Raw genomic sequence first — 19,056 nt, 5'->3', positions numbered from 1 at the left:
CATGTTATTGTAGGCAAAGAGCAGTCTTCTGGCAAGGATAATAGGCAAGAGTCCTTAAACTGGTGCATAAATGAACCCAGTAATCTGACAATGCTAAAGATTTTTCCAGTCAGCTGCTATACAGGATCCTTCTTTATCAGAAGCTCATGCCAAGCTAGTAGAAGTTTAATTAATAAAAATCTTATAATTGAATTGTGCTGAAATGGATATTGGCATTAGGGATGCCTGATTTAGCAGTGAACTGAGATCATGAGACCTGAATTTCCAATTATGCTGTTAATGTTGAGGTTTTTTCCTGCCTGTGTCTCATCTTGCAAGTGCATGTGCTAGGTGCTTGACTGTATAAAAAGGATGTGTTATTCCCAGGAGTAATTAAAGGCATGTGCAACTGTTGCCAAGATCTAAGCCCAGAGTGATATACATAGCAGCTGGGATCTGGCAAGAGGCAAGCTGGAGATCAAACTTGACCAAAGCTCTGGAGAATAACTGTCTTTGGACTGTTCCTGCTTTTATTGATTGAAAGGTGATATTTGGGAAGGGGAATAAGAACATAGGAACCTTATTGTTCAGGGGGAAAGAGATGGGGGGAAATTCTGTTTGAAGTTCAGTCATGAAATCATGATTTGCAAAGTGGTTTATTCTCCAGGTGCCCATCAGCTTCCTTGTTAACTTATATGGCACTTTTTGCCCCCCTCCCCAAAGACCAGATGATGCAAAGCTCATGCATGCAGTGGTGGTTGTACACATCTGGGCAGTCTGTGTGGAGGGAGGAGGGGGAGAGAGAAAAATGTAGGATTCCACCTGTTTTTGGAAGCGATGAGAGGGAGGCTGTGTGGGACAGGAGGTGCTTCACTCCCTGCTGCTAGGAAAGGATAAACGATGACCCCGTTTGGCACTGTGTTAAGAGGTAGCACTGGGAGAAAGAGCACCAGACTGGGTTCAGCTCAGCTGCTCTTGGCACAGAGCTTGTTTATCCTGTTTGCCCTATCTCTCAGAGCATCATTCACTCCATCCCCAGACACATGCTCTTATGATAATTTCTGTAATTCTATTAGCCTGGAGGAAATAGGCTTTACTGTCCATTTGATTTTATTTCTTTTTTCCAGAGAAATTGGCCACTTGGGTTTTAGCTTAACCCTTTGTGGATACATTTTTTGCCTTTCCAGGGCATTGAGACTACATGTTTTCCCTTTCTGCCTTCTTGGTTTCCATGTATAAGCAACATTATAAGTGAGATTTTTGTTTGTTTCTTTTTAGTCCTAACTAGAAATGAGCTAAATCTTCAAAGATCAGATCATAACCCACATTCCCCAAAAGTCAGTGCTTAAGCCTGAATAATTTGGAAACATCTGATCTGCAGAGGCAGCAAAGAGCCATTGCATCAAGAGATACTGGTATTTTAGCTTAATTTGCCTAGTTACTGAAATTTTCAGTGGTGCTTTTATGCGCAGATATTTTATTTCTAACATCACCTGCTGGAGCTTCTGGTGAAATCAGCTCAGGGTTGTGGTAGGATTATTTTTATGGCTGGGGAGAGTGATGTGATAAGAATGAGTCACCATGACTGCGTTGCAGAAGTACCAAGAAGAAGAATTTGTATGGGTAGGGAGAAGCTGATCTACCCAAGAAGATTTATAGTAACAAACTACATAGCTTTTGATTTTAGTAAACATGCCACTTCTAGAGGTATTTTGTTTTGTCAGGATCAATTTTTAATCAAGTCAGGTGATGAGGTAAAGAACGTTTCCCCACCTTTGTCTGAGGTATTGATGCTCCCTCTATAAAAAGCCAACACTGCTAGTCTTTTTAGTTTGCTGTGGCTGCAGGGGTGCAGAAACAGTCCCAGATAAACTCACCTGGAGGCAGATGGTACATGTGTGTGTTGGCACTTCTACATGTTCTGACAGAAGACAGGATTGGTCAGAGTTAGTGAGTTTGGTAATGGTAGGGAATGGGGATGGACCCAACGGAGGCTTTTCTCACTAGTAGGGAAGCAAGGGTTGGTTGCACACTGCCACTGAAAAACAGTGCAAAATACATTTTGAATGACCACTTTTATTCTTTTTTTAATGAAAAACATTACTACAAAGCCCCTGAAAAGTCAAAATGTTGAAGTTTATTTTGTTTGATGAACTGAGACCTTATCATATTCATATTAGCCTGCAAGATGACATTTTTAATGTTTCCTTTTCCCCAGAAATCTTTTATTTTTGAAATTTTGCCAAAAAATCAAAATGGAAAACCCTTCAATTCTTTGACAAGTTAAACTGGGAATAGTTCTATGTATTACATGGGTGGAGCTGCTGAGGGTTAGGCAAAAATAGCATTTCCCATTTTGAAAGCACAGTTTTAGGAGGTCAAATTTTTCAAAATTTTAGGACTTTGGGTGAAATTTTCCATTCTGAAGTTTGCTATGGATTGAATTACTTCTGGAAGCTTTAAAAAAATACAGTGGTGGTTTCCAAGAACATGACTAGGGAAGAGTACATTGCTTCACTCAAGATTAAAAAAGTAATGAGGTGGCCACAGTGTGTGGAAAGCACCAGAGCCCATTTCTTGGATGAGGAGCTCTAGTTCTGCAGGGATCTCCCTGGGGCCAAGGATGTGCCTTTTGAAAGCTTTTTCTGCGTTTGTCAAGTCTGAGGCCTCCATCTGCCTGTGCTCTGTGTTAGCTGCTAGCAGAGCTGCCAAATCCTTTCTAAAACTGTTGTCTGTGCTGGGGATAATTCAGCTGAAGGCTGCAGTTAGGGAGCCAAGCGTTATCAGTCATTACTGCTCGTAAAGATAAGGCCAGCTCTGAGATGGGACTACTGGAGGCCTCATTTCAGTTGCATTCAGGCAGTGAGGGGGAGGATGATAATAAGGTGACAGGACTGGGGAGAAGAGTAATTGGTAGGAGGGTGAGAGTGCGACAGCCAAAAGTGCTGTTGGTGCTGGGTGAAAACAGCAGAGAGTGGTCTCTGCTCTGCACAGGTCCAGTGTCAGTCAGGCGGACTGCAGGGTCTGCAGCTGACTTGCTGCATCCTTGGTTGCTTGGCTAAGTGAGTCTCTCTCCCTTCTGCCCTGCAGGAGTGTGTAGTAGCTCACAAGAGCGTTTGTCTGTGCTTTCTGATCACTGTGTAGGGTTACTGTGGGATTTAAAGGGGCTTCACCTTTACGCTGTCTGCGCAGTGCTGACAGCTGCTCTGGCTTCCCTCTGGCTTCTCCATAAGCAGAAAAAGCTGCTTAGCAGCTGGGGCAGTGTGTGCATGTGTGCCTGTGATGTTCTGTGCCATGGCAGCTCCTGGCACATAACCCAACATAGAGGAGCATCTCCCTGCATGGGTGAAGGCACTCCTCTGCTCCTGTGGGGCTGCCTGTGCCCCATCTCACAGCTGTTGTTTCAGTTGCCTGCAGAGGAGTAGCTCTGCTCACTAGGTTTGAGAATGAGAAGACGACATTTGATGTGGGGAAAGTAGGTTTGACCCATTTAAACTTTACACCGCCCATCAGTTACCATGAGAAGGGTCCAGAACGGTTAATGTTTGGGGAGATGACCAGAGCATTGCCACCCTCTGGGAGGGGAGGATGTGGCAGCTTCTATGGTCATAGGGCACACCTGCATTAATAGGGCTGTCCTACAGTCATCCTTCACCTTCTTGCCCTGTCTTCAGCGATGGACACAGCTATATAGAGGAAGAGGAATGGAAAGGAGGATGACAGTTGTACAACTATTCCTCCTTCTAGCATATCACCTAAGTGAGATGCTGCTGCCGCTCACGTACCCTCACCCACCCCACTTCTGATTCTTTGTCATCATATCTTATCTGGGCTGCCGTGCACCAGGCCGTGCTGTGGTGCTCAGGCCCCCAGGAGAGCCATTCCAGTGCTCAGGGGTGAGTGTATGGGCTGTGAGGGGGTGTGTGGCAGCAGTGCTGGGGAGTTCGCACGTGGGCAGGGGAGGAAGTAAACAGAGGAATCAGCAAAGATCCCAGAGTTGCTCTGAACAATTGGAAAGGTGTTGGTGTAGCTGGCTTGGAATGTGTAAATCTATGTAGTTATGTTTATAGTTATCTGTAGCTGCCAGAGAATGGTGATCTAGGCAGAGATGTAACTCATTTTTGATGAGGGCTAATAGAGCCAGAGGTGACTTCATCTATGGCTTGTTGAAGAAAACAGGTTTAGGTGTCCCTCCCTTGGGATGAGCGAGCCTCAAATCCCCTTCATAAGTAGTAGTGGATTTTAACAGTTTGTTCACCAGTCATTAGTTGTGCCTATCAATGGTGGTAAAATTGTTACACGTTCTGACAACAGCTCAAGGAAAAGCTGAGATTGGTTTAGCGTGAAAAATGCCAGGAGTCCATTTCTCTTTTTTGCAGGTTACAAGCTACCTGGAACAAAGTGTGGTAGGATTGTCCTGTGACGGGAGTCTAGGGCCTTAACCTGTCCTTTGCCAAAGACTTTAAGACTGTGCATGTGTTATGTGCTTTCATAGCTAATTTCTTGGGAATTATACTTAAATCCATGTTAAAATCCTCCCCAGCAAAACATACAGGTTGGCCTGCTCTCAAGTGTCTTCTCCTCACTCTAGCTGCCTTTCGCAGTTGTCTTCTCTAGATGCTTTCCTGTGCTCTTAGCCTTAGGTTCATGAAAGTGTATATGAACCCTGCTTACGTAAGCTGTTAAAGTTGCAGGAACATTTCAGGACTAAATCTATATAAAGGAAAATTTTATATTTTATTTATATTTCATAACTGAACAGAGTATATAAATGTTTGTTTATCATATATTAATTTGGCCTCTGTTGATCAATCAGCTAGCAGAGATGGCAAGGTGAGAAACCTATTAGTGGTTACCTCAGGAGTATGTCTCTGTTACTCAGTTCAGTTTCAAATATCATCCTCAAACAGCTAAACAGTGATTCCACCTCTAAAGCTCTTTATAAAACAGACACAAATAGTTTTGATGCACTTGAAGGAAATAAATGTTATGGCAATACCTTCTTGTTAACAGGGAAATTGCAGTATTCTAAGGAAAGAAAATGTCCTTCCTGAGGCAATGTGTGTAAGATACTTTTTAAAATAATAATCATTGTGAGCCAGGATGGCATATTGTACAGTAAACATCTTTCTCTGTAGTGTTCAGACTTCAAATAATTGAAAAAAGATATCACCAGAAGTACTGAATTCCTTGGGAAAAAAAATAGTAATTTTCTGTTTGTTTTGTGGGTTTTTTTCCCCCTATCACTGTAAGTCAAGTTCTACTTTCCATGTCCCTACTCTAAATCTGATGCAAGAACAACTCAGTTGGCATCTCTGTGGATTTAACAGAGGGGAACTGAGAGCAGAATGAGACCCAATATCTATGTAAGTATTGACAATTTTAAATGACACCTAAGGGTTCATGGCAGAAGTGTGGTTTTGAAAAAGTGGCTGCAGAAATAATCCAACAGTCCCCAGGACACAAACAAGGACGAATATCCAGAGAAACAGTCTGTCCACTACCATGGCAACATACTTCCAATCTTCAATGACCTGGAAGAAAAAGCCAATTAAAGATATTAGCAATTTGTCATATTCTTTTGGTCTTCCTCTTGCTAATGTTGAGGGGTTTTTTACGAAAATAAAAGGAAACAAATCTCAGGGTTTAGGCTTGAGAAGGGACTTTTCTCCCATAACCATTCTGAGCAGCGGAGAAAAATACTGTAAATATTTTTAATGCTGTCTTTGATGCATCAGGTACTGAGCATGGCTGCCTGGTGGTAGTCAGTCCGGAAGAACCCACAGTATAATCCAATTAAGGTTTTTTTTTTTCTTTAATTTTAGTTTGCAGATGCTATTAATCTCAGTGGACAAAAATAAATGTTTCCTGTTGTTAAACAAGGTTAGCTTCAGAGCTTTTTTCTTATCAGCAGTCATCTTAATCAAGAGTTTTAATGCATATTAATACTATTGCTTTTATCAAAATCCCTTTTTGCTTTGTATATGTTGTCTGTGAAAGTCATGGGACTAGCCTTAGATTCTGTTTTCAATCTGAAGTGACTGTCAGGCTGTTATTGTAAAGGGGGAATTTATCAATCTTCATTTGCATCTCAGGAATGATTATTTTTTCCTCTGTCATTGATTCTAATTACACATGGGACATCCTCACCTCAATGACTTTACCGTGCGTGCCAATTATGTCTTAGATTAGAACATTACAGATTTTTCCTTCAGTGCACACTTTTAATTTCCACTGCTGCTAATGGGAATTGTGAGCTTCTGAAATCGGACTATAGTAAACATACATGAATGGTTGTTATCAGACCGTGATAATGAAGGAAGAAAGCAGAGATTAATATTACGAATCTAGAAAGCAATGATATGTAATATCAGAGGACCCTGTGTGAAAAGCATTAAATTAATTTTTAATGCATAAAATACCCTTGAAAATTGTTCTTAGTATCAAGTGGAAACTTCATAGATCCTTTAGCGTGCAACACGTTCTTGCAAGAATTTCTGAGCTATTAGAAAACTTTCTGCTTTATGAAGTCTGCTTCTGTTCAGTCAGTTTCAATGTTTACAAGCTCATGTCTAATGTTAATAGCTGATTTTCTTTATTTATATTGACAGTAATTTCATTTAATAGAAAACATGAACTACTCAGCGGCATGCTCCTCAAGGGACTTCTGCAAGATCAGAAACTAGACTTTGTTTAATCTGCTTGGCTGAGGGAGAGAGAACACAACAGGAATAGAGAACCTAGAGTCTGACTGGGATTTGGGTCAGAGAGAAGACACTGGCAGGTATGAGGATGATTTTTCCTAACCATGGGTGCTTGTCTAAACAAAACTCGGGAGCACATGAGTTTTTCCAAGCATTATTCACAGCGTATTTATGTCAGCTTTAGTGTGTTAGCTAGTAGCACATGAGTAGGGCAGCAGCAGTGCTGCTTAAACACATCCTGGATAAAGTACTTCTCATAGCCAATAACGAGTCTGATTTAACTCAAATGAAAGAAGTGACAGCTCTGCTGGCATTAGGATTTTGATCCTACCCTTTGTGTTTGCCATATGTGGACAGATATCTTAGCCCAGAGAGGGTGTTTGCAAAGGCATTTTACCAATTTTATTAAATCATCCTTCTGTGCCCAGTTAGGTAAATAAATGCTTGAGCTGCAGGTAGATTGGTTCTGATTAACATGGCCCGGCCATGGGTTGAGTCACAATCTTACTGAATGCAATGGGGAAAAATATTCTTTTTCTGACCTGGAACTGATTTTTTTTTTCCCCTGCCAAACACTACTTTCAAGTGACAACACAGCATTTTCAAGGGTGTTTCATGACTTACTGGGCAATCAACATTCTCTTGTTGTAGAAATAGCCATGTTACTTTCCAGGAGAGTATTGGAATTTACCAAATTGCTATTCATTAAGTTCTTTTAACAGCAAAAAATATTTGCTTTTATAAGCTATAGCTAGAATCTCTCTAAAAACTTTAGAATAGCTAGGGAGTTCTAATATGCTTTCTAAACAGTGTGTTACAGAGGAGGACAGGAGACGAAGTTTGGAAGGACCGGGATGATTTCTCATTTTTACTTACACTCTGGTCGTTGTCATCACTTTTCATGTGCTCTGCTATAAAACTGACTCCATCAATTGCTTCTTGGACTTCAGGAGAAAATTTTGTGCCTGTTCTTAACCTAAAATCTCGATGACTGCTGACATTGTCAAGCGTCTCAGTGATTTTCATGTCATATTTTTTGGCAGAGGCTGTATTCAGAAAATAGGTAGAGTTCTTGTAGAAGTCGGCTGGGTCCATAGAAGGATTCTCTGCTTTTGTCTTTTTGCAGTTGCACAGCTTTTGCCGTGGAGAATTGTTTTCTGGACGTTTCATGAACAGATAGGCTGGGAGTCTTTCAAGGAAAACCAGCTTTACCCAAGGGGGCATAGTGTGAGTACTTGGAGATCTGTGGTGGACATTGAGTACACAGACACTGGTAACTATTGAGAAGGTCACTAGTACCATTGTAAACATGAGATACTTCCCAATCAGTGGAACATCTAGAGATGTTGGAGGGACAATTTTGGAGATCAGCAGCAAGAACACAGTCAAGGCAAGTAACACGGATATGCATAAGGTCATTTTTTCACCACAGTCTGAGGGCAAGTAGAACACTAGGATGGCTAACGATGTAATTAGCACACAGGGAATTATAAGATTGATGGTATAAAAAAGAGGTTTCCTTTTAATAATGAAGTCATATGTCACATCGACATAATTGGGGTCCAAAGGATTTACAGTCCTTCTTCCTGGGAGTGCTACAATATCCCATTCTCCACTTGGCGTAAAGTCATCCATGCTTGCCATGGAAGTTTTAAGTACCATATCAATTTCTGTATGATCGTATGTCCAAGACCGGAACTTTAACGTGCAGTTCTGTTGATCAAATGGGAAATGCCTAACTTCAATCTTGCAGGCACTCTTGTAAATGGCTGGTGGCAACCAGCGAATGCTTCCATTATTCTTTACAATTGCATTTGTGTATAGTGAAACTTCATATGTGCCATCCGCACTAATGAAACAAGAGGAAAGAAAAAGAGGAGAAGATAATAAAACATTAAGAGGAAAAACGTAATTAAAACAGATGAACTCTGAGGTTCTTGGTCTTGTGGGCCTCAGTTGTTTCTAGAATCAAAATTTAGCCATATTTTGATTTTGAAATCTGTGTTGTAGGGAGCTATAACTTGATAGGGAGATTAATGTATGCATTTCTCCCAGTGAGAGAATTGATATTTGGTCCAATACTTACAAAAATTATTTTATAAAATTATTATTAAATAATAAATATGCATCTCTCTCATCCGAAGAACTCAAAGTATTTTGTAAATATTTGTTAAAGTAATTAAGGCTTACTACGTCTTTGAAGGCTGAGTAAAAATGAGATCATCCAGCATGAAAATGGAGGTACCTTTGATCTGGAACACAGCTACTGCTAACAGCACACAGCAACACTCCTAAATGACTTGGATGAGGAAATAAGGATGAGCAGTGTTAGTTAGAAATGCAGGCAGAGTGTAGGCAGAGGAAATGTAATTATATGGTTTATAGTTTATTGTGTCACTCCAGTTAATGTTTACTTATTACAAAACCAGAACAGACAAGCCACAGTGTTCTTAGTACCCACTAATAATCTTGGCTTTGTATCTCCTCCAACTGCCAAACTTCCACCAGGAAAGTCTTCTATGTTATCATGGGCCCTTTAATTCAGGGAGAATTCAGGACTGATAATTCATTATCAGTCAGTAGTCAGTATCTTCTCCTGTCCAATGTTTCTGGGCAAACAACTGAGGGCTGCTTAATCTCTGAAGTATCCTGAGGTAGAAATGTGAAGTGGTCAATTGCTGATAAATATTCTTTAGATTCAGTGTTTCTGAGCATATTCACTGCACCTTCTCAAGTGTGCTATGCAACACCTTTCAGACTCAACCAGTTGGGCTACCAAAGTGTGCCAGTAGGAAGGAACAACTATTAGTGACTGTCTTTCTTTACAGATGAGGAAATTGAAGGATTTGTGCCTATGTCGATCCATCACTTTTATTAAAAACTGGGTTAGCCACTTTGTTAGACTGCAAAGAAGAGTCTGGACTAGATACATCCCACATGCCTTCTTTTTGATAAACAAATATATATGTCAAGAAATGCACATAACGTAAAGACAGTATGCTACCTGCAAAAATACAAGACCAAACTCACTGCAAGTGTAAACAAATGAAGTTTAACTGACTATGGTTAAGTAGCACCCCTTTATTTGAGTGGAAATGTACTCCTTAAGACTTAATAAAAAGTCTAATGAATCACTTTTGTTGAACAAGACATCATAGAAAATAGAAAGATTTCAGTGCTAAAGTTGATTTTTTTTTTTCCTAAGCAGGGAAGTGCTACACGTATCCAAGTCTTGGCGCACATCTAGCTATTCTCCATATCAGTTAGATTTGGGTCTGGAAAGGCGTCGTGTTGCAAACTGTGGTGCCTGGCAATGAGCTGAGACCCTTGTAGCTAATTCATGTAGGCAGTGAAACAACCAGATGCAGGAGTGAGTGGCTATGGTATACTATTTTTTGGTAAAAAAAAATTGTACTTTATTTCTCACATGTTTGTATCTCCCTGAGTTAGATTTGCCATTAAGTCATGGAATGTACTAGGTAGACTCCTGGGCTGAGAATCTGTAGGTGCTTCTGCTGGCTGCCCCTGGCTCAGCTGTGGGACAGAGGCTGGGCTGCTGGTGCTGCCTCAGTGCCCTCTGCAGTCCTGTGCACAGTCTGCATATGGACAGAGCTGTTGGGCACAAGGACACTCTGTGTGTGCCTTAGCACCTTGTTGAACTGACTGATGCCTTTGAAACACTCCTTCAGCAGCAGAAAGTTACAGGGGGGTTGTCCTTTATGTAAAATTTTAATTTGAAGCTTTGTACTAATGTAAGAATCCAGTATGGTGAGTCTAAAAGCTTGTTCCTGTACATTTAAGAAACCTTTCAAAATTGTTTCTTTCCATTCTTACAATCCATTAAATGGTATCATTTAGAGAGTAAGGAAAAGAGAAGCAGAGGGTGGGGGCACAATTTACCAGAAGAACATTTGACCAGGCAGAGTACATCCTAATCCACTGGCTGAATTATTTTGTGACTAATACAATAGTTTTAAGTATTTGTCAAATCTGATTTCCAGTGGTAGGATTCCAGGGACTTAACTGAGTTATATATAAACTTCCTAAGTTTCCCATCTGTATATGTTCATAAACTGTCATGTGTTCACAAATTCATTGGTTTTCAAAGTATCATGAAAATATATTAAGTTTTGATTTTTATTTTTTTTCTCAAAGACTTGATATCATCCACTTGAGGCTTTGCTAGAGACTTAAAAACAAAAACAACAGAAAACCCCCAAAATAAAATTGGCAGTTAGGTGTGTGTTTGAAAAAACTGAAGTATGGTCTAGCACCAAGCTTTTATTTTTCTTAGTACTGTAAAGCAACAGGGTCAAATATTGACAAAGTTATTAATATATTCTTATAGGTGATTTTTTAATGCTTTATGAAAATAGAACATAATTTGGCTTTCTAAATGCATATTAACTCATGGAGTTCTGGTACATGTGAACTTTGTAACAGATTTATGTCCTAGAGTCTGTGGTGATGGTGGTGGGGGAAGAAGTAGGAGACAAGAATGTAGCTCAGAACCGAAGATGTCTGATAGGATTCCAGATGTCTTGTCATCTTGCAAACATGACCAGTGTACAATTCATGTTTTCCATATAGTCTAGTTTGATATAGATCTGTGTCTCAGTTGTGAGCCTTGTCACTGATCCTCTGGTGGTGTAAGAGCTCACATTGCACACGTGTTCCAGTTCTGCTGGAATTTCTTTAACCAGAGCCCTGATTTTTGCTAAAATTATCTTTCAGGCCAGTACCCCAGTCAGATACACTTGATACTGGCTAAAAGTTACAAAATTCAGTTTTAGAATTTTATCAGACCTACTTCATTGGTTCTGATGCTTGCTTCTTGATACATGGTTAAAATTTTGCTCACTGTCTGCATAAACTACAGAAGTTTTACTTACTTATTATAAAGCACAATGTCTGGCAACCAGATGTGTTTTGCAGGTATTCTCAGCTTATTTATTCCTTCATAGTCAGAGGGCTTCCAAGCCAAACGATAATCAATCCACTCCTAAGAGAAGAATTGCACAGTAGTGATGGGAGCATCCAGACCAGCACTAAGAAAACAATCACCGTGATGGAGTGAAAGCAGTCACATTTGTGGCTTGCAAGAGCATGCTTCTGTGGGTTTGGTTACCTGGTTCAGCCAGACGTTTGTGGTCATGATCTGCTCCCGTTCATTCTGCAGGGAAAAAGAGAGAGAAAAGTTGTCCTCTAAAATGTTTCACTTTATTGCAGTAATAAGATTTATTCAGTGGGGTTTTGAGAATATTTCCAACTGCACAGAATGATTTTGTCTGGTGTAGTTCAAGACAGGCATTTGCCTGCTGGTAAGATGGCCAGTCTTGCGCACATACTGGTAATAAATAGTAACCCCACAAGTGTAGAGCTCTGAGTGGCTTTTAACAAGGACAGTTGTGACTGGAGAGAGTGTGGCTATTTAGGAACAATTACCACCGCCCTGCTGAGCTGATTTCCCCTGCGCTCCGTGGATTGCTTTTAAACAGAAGGCACATTTGACCACCAGGAAGGCTTAGATTAATTTGTGTGAGGTTTATGCGAGATTTGCCATGTAAGCTGTCAGCTGGAAGGCTCTGATTCGTGGAGCTGCTGTCTCTCTGGGCAGCAGTCCAGAAGAGAAGTCTCTCTGCAGCAGATCTGTGTGCCTAGGGCTCTGCTGAAGGGACAAGGTAGGAGGTCGAAGAGTCAGGAAGATTTCTGCAGAAAAACAAGTTAATTCTTCAATCCTGAAGATGCTTGACATTGTTAGAGCATAGAAGATGCCTAATTTTGCTTTCTGCTTGAAGAGTGAGGATATAGAAGAGTAGAGACTGAGCTGTGCCATTCTTTATCCTTGCCCATTTATCCACTCTATTTAGGTTGTTGATCGCTGAGGCCTGTGGGGACAAGACACCTCACTTTTTATGCCCAGAATCCACACTCTGGGAGGACACTGTGCTAGTGGTGGCAGTGCACTGTGTGAGGAGGCATGTCTGTGCTCAGGTGGAATTCTCCAGGAGAGAGGGAGCACTTGTCCCAGAATCACCTGGTATGCATGAAGGTATATCCTGTATAAATCTGCCTGCACGTCTGTATTTTCCCTTATGTTCCATCAATGTCTCTCTCCTCTTTTCCTCTTGAATTTCAGAATGTAAATTATATAGGTCTCTTAAAGTTTGCAGCGGTCCAGTTACTGGCCCGCACACAAATTCTGGCAGGCGGGCAGTCATCTGTATCCTCTTTTTCATCCAGGGAGAGAGCAGCACTGTTGACAGTCCTGATTCAGGAAATTATTCCCACTTATGTGCTGGATCTTGTTCCCACTGCAGTTAATGCTAAACCTCCCTGGGCACTGAGGTGTGTATTTGTACCTTGGAAGAACTGTTAAACACATGCTAATCTTGTGAGTGAAAATGTCTTTCAGACCCACTGAAGTGATTTTTGTTGAATATGAGGAGTTGCTTACATGAGGATTGTTTTAACCATGCTAAGCTATTACAGCCAGAACTAATGTGTCTTTTCTTTACAACATTTCACTATTCTTTGCTGATATGCCATGAGGTTTTGAGCTGGCTTCGTTTTCAGGCCATTCAACCACATTTGTTTGATGAAAGCACCAGAAGATGGTTTAGCATTGTGTACACAGTCCAGGATAGATCCTGACCTGGTGTAACTTACTGTATCAGTGGAATGATTTTGATTTTTTGATCAATGGAATTTCATTGGATGAAGATCTGGCCACTGTCCTTTATTTCTTAGGCATAGATTGATCTCCCTGTTGTAGCTGCATTCTGAAGTATAAAACCAGTAAATCACATGTATGGACCCTGCTTACTAAGTATTATGTAAACTAGAAAATAACAGGAACATAGTAATACCAGTATGATTTTTACTTAGTGCTGTGCAGGTAGTAATGAATTAAAATGCATAACCTAATTTGAACTTACCACGCTGATGAGCTGTGCCAGGGAAACCTGCAGTTCTATAGATACCAACTGGGATGAGTTGACAGCTGGTCGAATTAACTTATTGTACCTGTCAGGACTCAGTAGGTGGTTCATTAACTTTTCTTCAGCGTCTGCTGCAGTGCTCCCTGTAAAACATCACATAACAGGATTATAGAAGAGAGACCAAGTGACATGATGGAGGGATCACAGAATTTCTGTATATCAGATCATCTTCATGAAATAATGAGGGGTTTTGATTTTCTAAAGACTGTAGGCTTGTGTGAACAGAAGGATACGGTGCTTGCACCAATATCTGTTCTGCTGAAGTTGACTGTCTGACAGAGCATAGATCAAAGCAAATAAATCAGAACCCTTTGGGTTTTTTTCACAGTAAAACGTGAAACTCAAATTGGTCGATACTTTTGGGAGTACATTCAGAAATAGAAACTGGGAGCAAATAACAGAGGAAGAATGTTTCAATGATCCAAATGCAGGGAGTCCGGCTGTGACTTCTCTCTTCAGTGTTGTAGGAGACAGACTTGCAGGCACACTTACAAATTGAAAGACTGATCCATGCAGGGAAAACCAGGGGATGAGCTGCAGGAGTCATAAGGGGTTTTTAATGATTGGGAGCTCTTTGGTAGGTACTGATGTTTCTGTTTCAGAATGATTTTATTTGAAAACCTGAAGCAGTATGTAAGCCTTATTTTATGTGGAAACAAAACCTGATTTATGGACTAGCACAAATACTATGAACCTGAGATGGCCAAAGCTGGAGTTCAGTGACTGCAAATTATAGTATCTGCAGGATGCTATCAAACAAGCCTGAACGTTCTCCATGGAGCAGAACAGCTTATGGCACAACCCCAGAGGTAACTGCATCTGTTCCAATGTTCTTGCATGTGCTTTTTAAAGCCATTCTAGCAGACTTTTCAAACTGCTACTGATCACATAATAATACCGATGACTAAGGTCCTGGTAACATCCTGCCAACAGAATCGACCCCGAGAGATTCTGCTGTACGCCGAGTAATTCTGTGTTGTATCATACAGCTGACAGTGATGGACACGAGTGTTAATGAAAACAGATTCTAATCCAAATGATAGAACGATTCTTCCATAGGAAAGGGCACTTAACCCTAGAAATTGCAGAAATAAGGATAGTGTCCCTACAGCATACTTGCTTCATTATTCCCCAGAGCAGTTCCACACAGTAAAAACCACTGGCCATGCAAGTAATTTAAATTTGTAGTACATGAATTTGTTCTGTACTGTTTTTTATGTTGTAGCATATCCGTGAGATCCAGAGAAGGCAGACACCAAAAGGCTGGGATCACATAAGCAGCCAAAGTTTGTGTGCATTTCTAGAAGGTGCCTAGTCTCCATATGAACTGGGCTGTAAGTCTCTCTTGAAACTTGGTACTTCTGAATTCCACTCAGATTAAAAAATACCCTAAGACCTTCTTGTTTCTGATTCACCAAGAAAGTGGAGAGACATAAAAGGAAACATCATCAAACAGATTTTTCACATCTAAGAACAGCTTTTACTCAAGCTCGGGAAAAGGTTGAGGTAAACACCAGGCTTGTTTTAATTCTTTTAAGACCAGCATATGTTATGGCATTGGTAGCACAAAGTTTGTCACATATACTTAACCATAATGTTGTTCTTCAGAATATGCTTCTCAAGTGCTTCCCAAACCATTTGGAAAACAAATTTAGATGAATACATCTGTGTGTGTCAAGTTGGTTTGGTTTTGATTCACACTTGCTGTGTACCTCCTTGCAAGTCATTATAAAAGCCCTAGTACCATGTGATATTTTAATGTTACATTTATTCTCAATGTAAGCCTGCCTAATCAAAGGCTTATCAAGCTAGAGCTATGCTGATCCTTGTTAAGCTCCAGATCCTGTTTTTTCTTGTGTATTGCAATCAAGATAGAACTAAATTTGATACTGTGAAGAAAATGAGGCTGCATTCTAGGAACGAATCATTCTGTGTTTATGAGGATAGTTGAGAAGCCTTGTGGTAGCTAAAGAGAGAATCTTGGTTAAAGTTATTTTATTGGTAGGTTTGCTTTTTTGTGGGGGTTTTTTTTGTTTTTTGTTTGTTTTTAAAATAAACATTCCTGATAAGCAGATAGCTATAATCCAAATATAAATAAATTGTCATTTGGTTTGTTTCATACAGTGGTCACTGAATTCTTGTCTGAATTGTTAAACATGTTTTCACTATGTTGCCATCTTTTTCTGTAAATATTTTTTGCATATGGAGTATTTGCTAAACAGCGAGTAAGAAGTAGAAACTGCAGAATATTTGCAGAAAGCTAATTCTGAATTTGTATCCAAAACCTGGTTTTAGCAATCGTAGTCATCCAGTCTGCAAATAAAAATGTACTGTGGGGTCTGCATGTCTGATGAGAACAGCTCAGATTTTGAAGTACTGACGGTCAATAAACTTTATGTAGATGAATGACAGGCCATGACTAAATTATAAAAAATGATTTGTTAAATAATAAATCCCTTTAAGAAATGTTTATCTGTTCTTAGGGAAGGGGTTCCCGTAATGAAGAATTCTTTACAAAATTGCTATCCCATCCCAACCTTTAAATAACTTCATCAGAAATAAAGATCGAAGGGGCTACTCTCTCATCTCACTTGGATGCCTGTATCAAATACCACTAGATGTCAGCAGTGCACTGCTGTAAAGGTTGCTAACGCCCCTCTCTCTGTAAATAAGGTGTAAAAATGAGTGATTCTTGTATAATTTTTTTCCATTACCAATCTACATATTAACCAGATGGCACCTAATGAGAACACAATTACCAGGCATTCAGGTTCATCTTTATATGCATTCCATTATGTCATTGCCGTGCATTTGAAAGTCATCTTTTTCTTCTCAGAGTTGGAAGAAATGGAAGTGCACAGTTTCCCTTGCAAACTGTTGGGTTTTTTTCCAAATAGCAGTAATCACCAGAAATGTTGCAGAGGGTAGAGTGCTTTTAGACAGATGATTTTAACAAGAATGATGAAGCAGTCCTAATTTGGGAGTGGAGTATTTTTGTGTACTGAAAGCAGTAATAAAGAAAACACATTGGGGTGGACAACAGATCCTGAGCTAGGGCAATTGTTTTGGCTTCACTGAACACGCTACACATCTGCTCCATGACAAGGAGAGCAAATTGTCACATAATTTGCAGTACATATTCTGCAGCAAGTTTGCTTTCTCTGTGGGAGTATGACCATTAAGAAAAAATTGCTTCAGGATGCTTCCAATTTCACAGTAGAAGAAACAAAATCATAGACTTCATTCACTCCCCTGTGCAAACCTTCCCTTTTACATGGTTTAATTTAAATATATAAAATGAAATAACTAGTCATCCTGTGTTATGTTGTTTGTTTTCAGTGTAACAACAAATATGTTGGAGTGATTTCCCCAGAACAGAATAAGGAGGAGGCATGTGGACAGGCAAGTGCACTGTTATCACTGTCTAAATTGCAAAATTTAACATAAGGCATGTTTTTCCCATTTGCCTGACTTCAGTTATTTTAATAAATATTGAAGTAGCATTGTTTAGAAATAATATATTGTAGCATATGTTGTTATTTTTGTTCTTTCCTCTCTCACAAATAACTCATGTGGACAACAGTGACATACCAAATTCCAATCTGTAATTAGTAAAGAGCAAGAGAGAAGCAGCAATAAGACAATCCCATTATCTTCTCTGAAATTACTTCGTGATGTTACTTCTCAGCATACTCTTGAGTAAAAAGATTTATATAACCTCATAGAACAGTGCATGCTAATTTGGAACGCTTATTGTTCCAATGGAAGTAGTGGTGAATTTACTGTATTTTAAAGGCTATTTTAATTTCTACGCTGCAATTAATGCGAATAAAAAGGAAGTACTAATGGGTTTAAAAGTGTGTAATCTAAGAATCTAAAGTAGGCCCTCACTCTTAATTTTTTACAAAGCAGATGTTTTCTAAAGTTGCCTTTCAGTGACTGAAGAAACAAAACAACTGTGGGATGAATAGGTAATTATAGGAAAGATGTGATTTTTGTCTCGGTTCAGTTGCAGCCAGTTTCACTCTGAACACTTCAGGGGAGTCTCTCTGTGGGAAGACGCTTCCGTGGTAAATGTACTATTTCATGCTGCTGTCAGGCTGTGCGTGTTGTCTAAAACATACGCAAGAAATCCTGGCGGACTAAAGAAAATGTTCTCAATGTACGTTTGCACTTTTTAAAAGCATATATTTACATATTTCAACTTAATTTAAACTATTTACATACTAATCAAACAATTAGGAAGTATGAACTTGAGCCAGTCATTGTAGAGGGATGAGATTTGTCTTTTTTATGGTTCATGTCATGGTGCATTTTTTATTTTTTCACTCTCAGCACAATACCTGCTTTTCCCATCACAGATGATCCTGGGAGCATCTAAAGGGGTATTATTTAGTGATTATCATTGTCATCTCCTACTGTTCTGTCATTTTATGTCCACCTGTCTGTCCGTTTCCATTGTAGTGGATTTGCTGATATTGAACAAGTCAGAAACAACACTAAAATAATCAATTTCATGCATCCTCTTAAAGTCTGCAACCTACTGAGGTAATAGTTACAAATTGTCTGAGAGCTTATATCACAGTCCTACCTCCTAGCCCCGAAAGCTATCGCTGTTCTGCAAACTGTATCTGAAAGAAAAGATCACTTACCGTTAAAATGAAAGGAGCCCACTACAAAGAGAAAGAAGGTGTACGTATTCCTCATGGCAATAACAAGAAGAGGTGGATTACTGTTCTTCAGTTAAGACAGCTGGCAATAGGCTCTGTTGTCAAGGATGCACAAGGAAGAGATGTAAAAGCAAACCTGAATCTTGGAGGTATTAAATATCTGGAAAGAGACAGACAGTAGGACCTGGCAGAAGCATTCAGCAAAGTGGAGTTTTTGTGAGCATAGTGGTCCCTCCCCCTTTGCAGCTGTTTAAAGAGCTTTGTGAAAAGGAAAAGCACATAAGAAGGAACGTAATGTGATAATGTTGAATAAGAGGAAATGAAAGAGCAAGCTAAGGAACATGATCTGCAAAACACAACTGCCTCATTCTTGCTACTAGATAACATTTAGAAGGCTTTCTGGTTAATAAGTGCAATGGGTGGGAATAGCTGTGTGGGAAGAGCTGGATATAACTTTGTGCCATAAGACCCGTTAGCGAAAGACATGTCAATAAATTATAACCCTAGCAGAGGGTCATTTTGTGTGTCAAGAGGAAAAGTTGATTGCTTACTGCCAACCCTTTTTCTCTCCAAGGCCCGCACATGTGGTCTCTCTCAACTAGAACTCCAAAAGGCTTTTTGGGAGCAGCGGGAGAGGAACAGAGAATTTGTTGTCATTAGCATTTGTCAGGATTTTAAAAAGAAAGCTAAAGCAGCCTGTTG

The 19,056-nt window shown here is 39.9% G+C and overlaps 1 protein-coding gene across 1 annotated transcript; it reads right to left on the bottom strand.

Annotated features, from left to right (window-relative positions):
• Nucleotides 1-4,777: 4,777 nt before the first annotated feature.
• Nucleotides 4,778-18,550, bottom strand: CHRNB4 (cholinergic receptor nicotinic beta 4 subunit). The gene is made up of 6 exons (XM_054836946.1): nt 18,337-18,550; nt 13,622-13,767; nt 11,812-11,856; nt 11,576-11,685; nt 7,560-8,532; nt 4,778-5,513 (listed from the first exon to the last, which is right to left on the bottom strand). Exons 1-6 carry the CDS (start codon nt 18,389-18,391, stop codon nt 5,373-5,375), a joined length of 1,470 nt encoding a protein of 489 aa, XP_054692921.1. The 5' UTR covers nt 18,392-18,550; the 3' UTR covers nt 4,778-5,372.
• Between the last annotated feature and the right edge of the window lie 506 nt (nt 18,551-19,056).

Source organism: Grus americana, chromosome 10 (genome assembly GCF_028858705.1).
Source record: "Grus americana isolate bGruAme1 chromosome 10, bGruAme1.mat, whole genome shotgun sequence".
Lineage (NCBI taxonomy): Eukaryota > Metazoa > Chordata > Aves > Gruiformes > Gruidae > Grus > Grus americana.
Note: the sequence above shows the minus strand (reverse complement) of the source record. Positions and strands in the feature narration are given on the sequence as shown.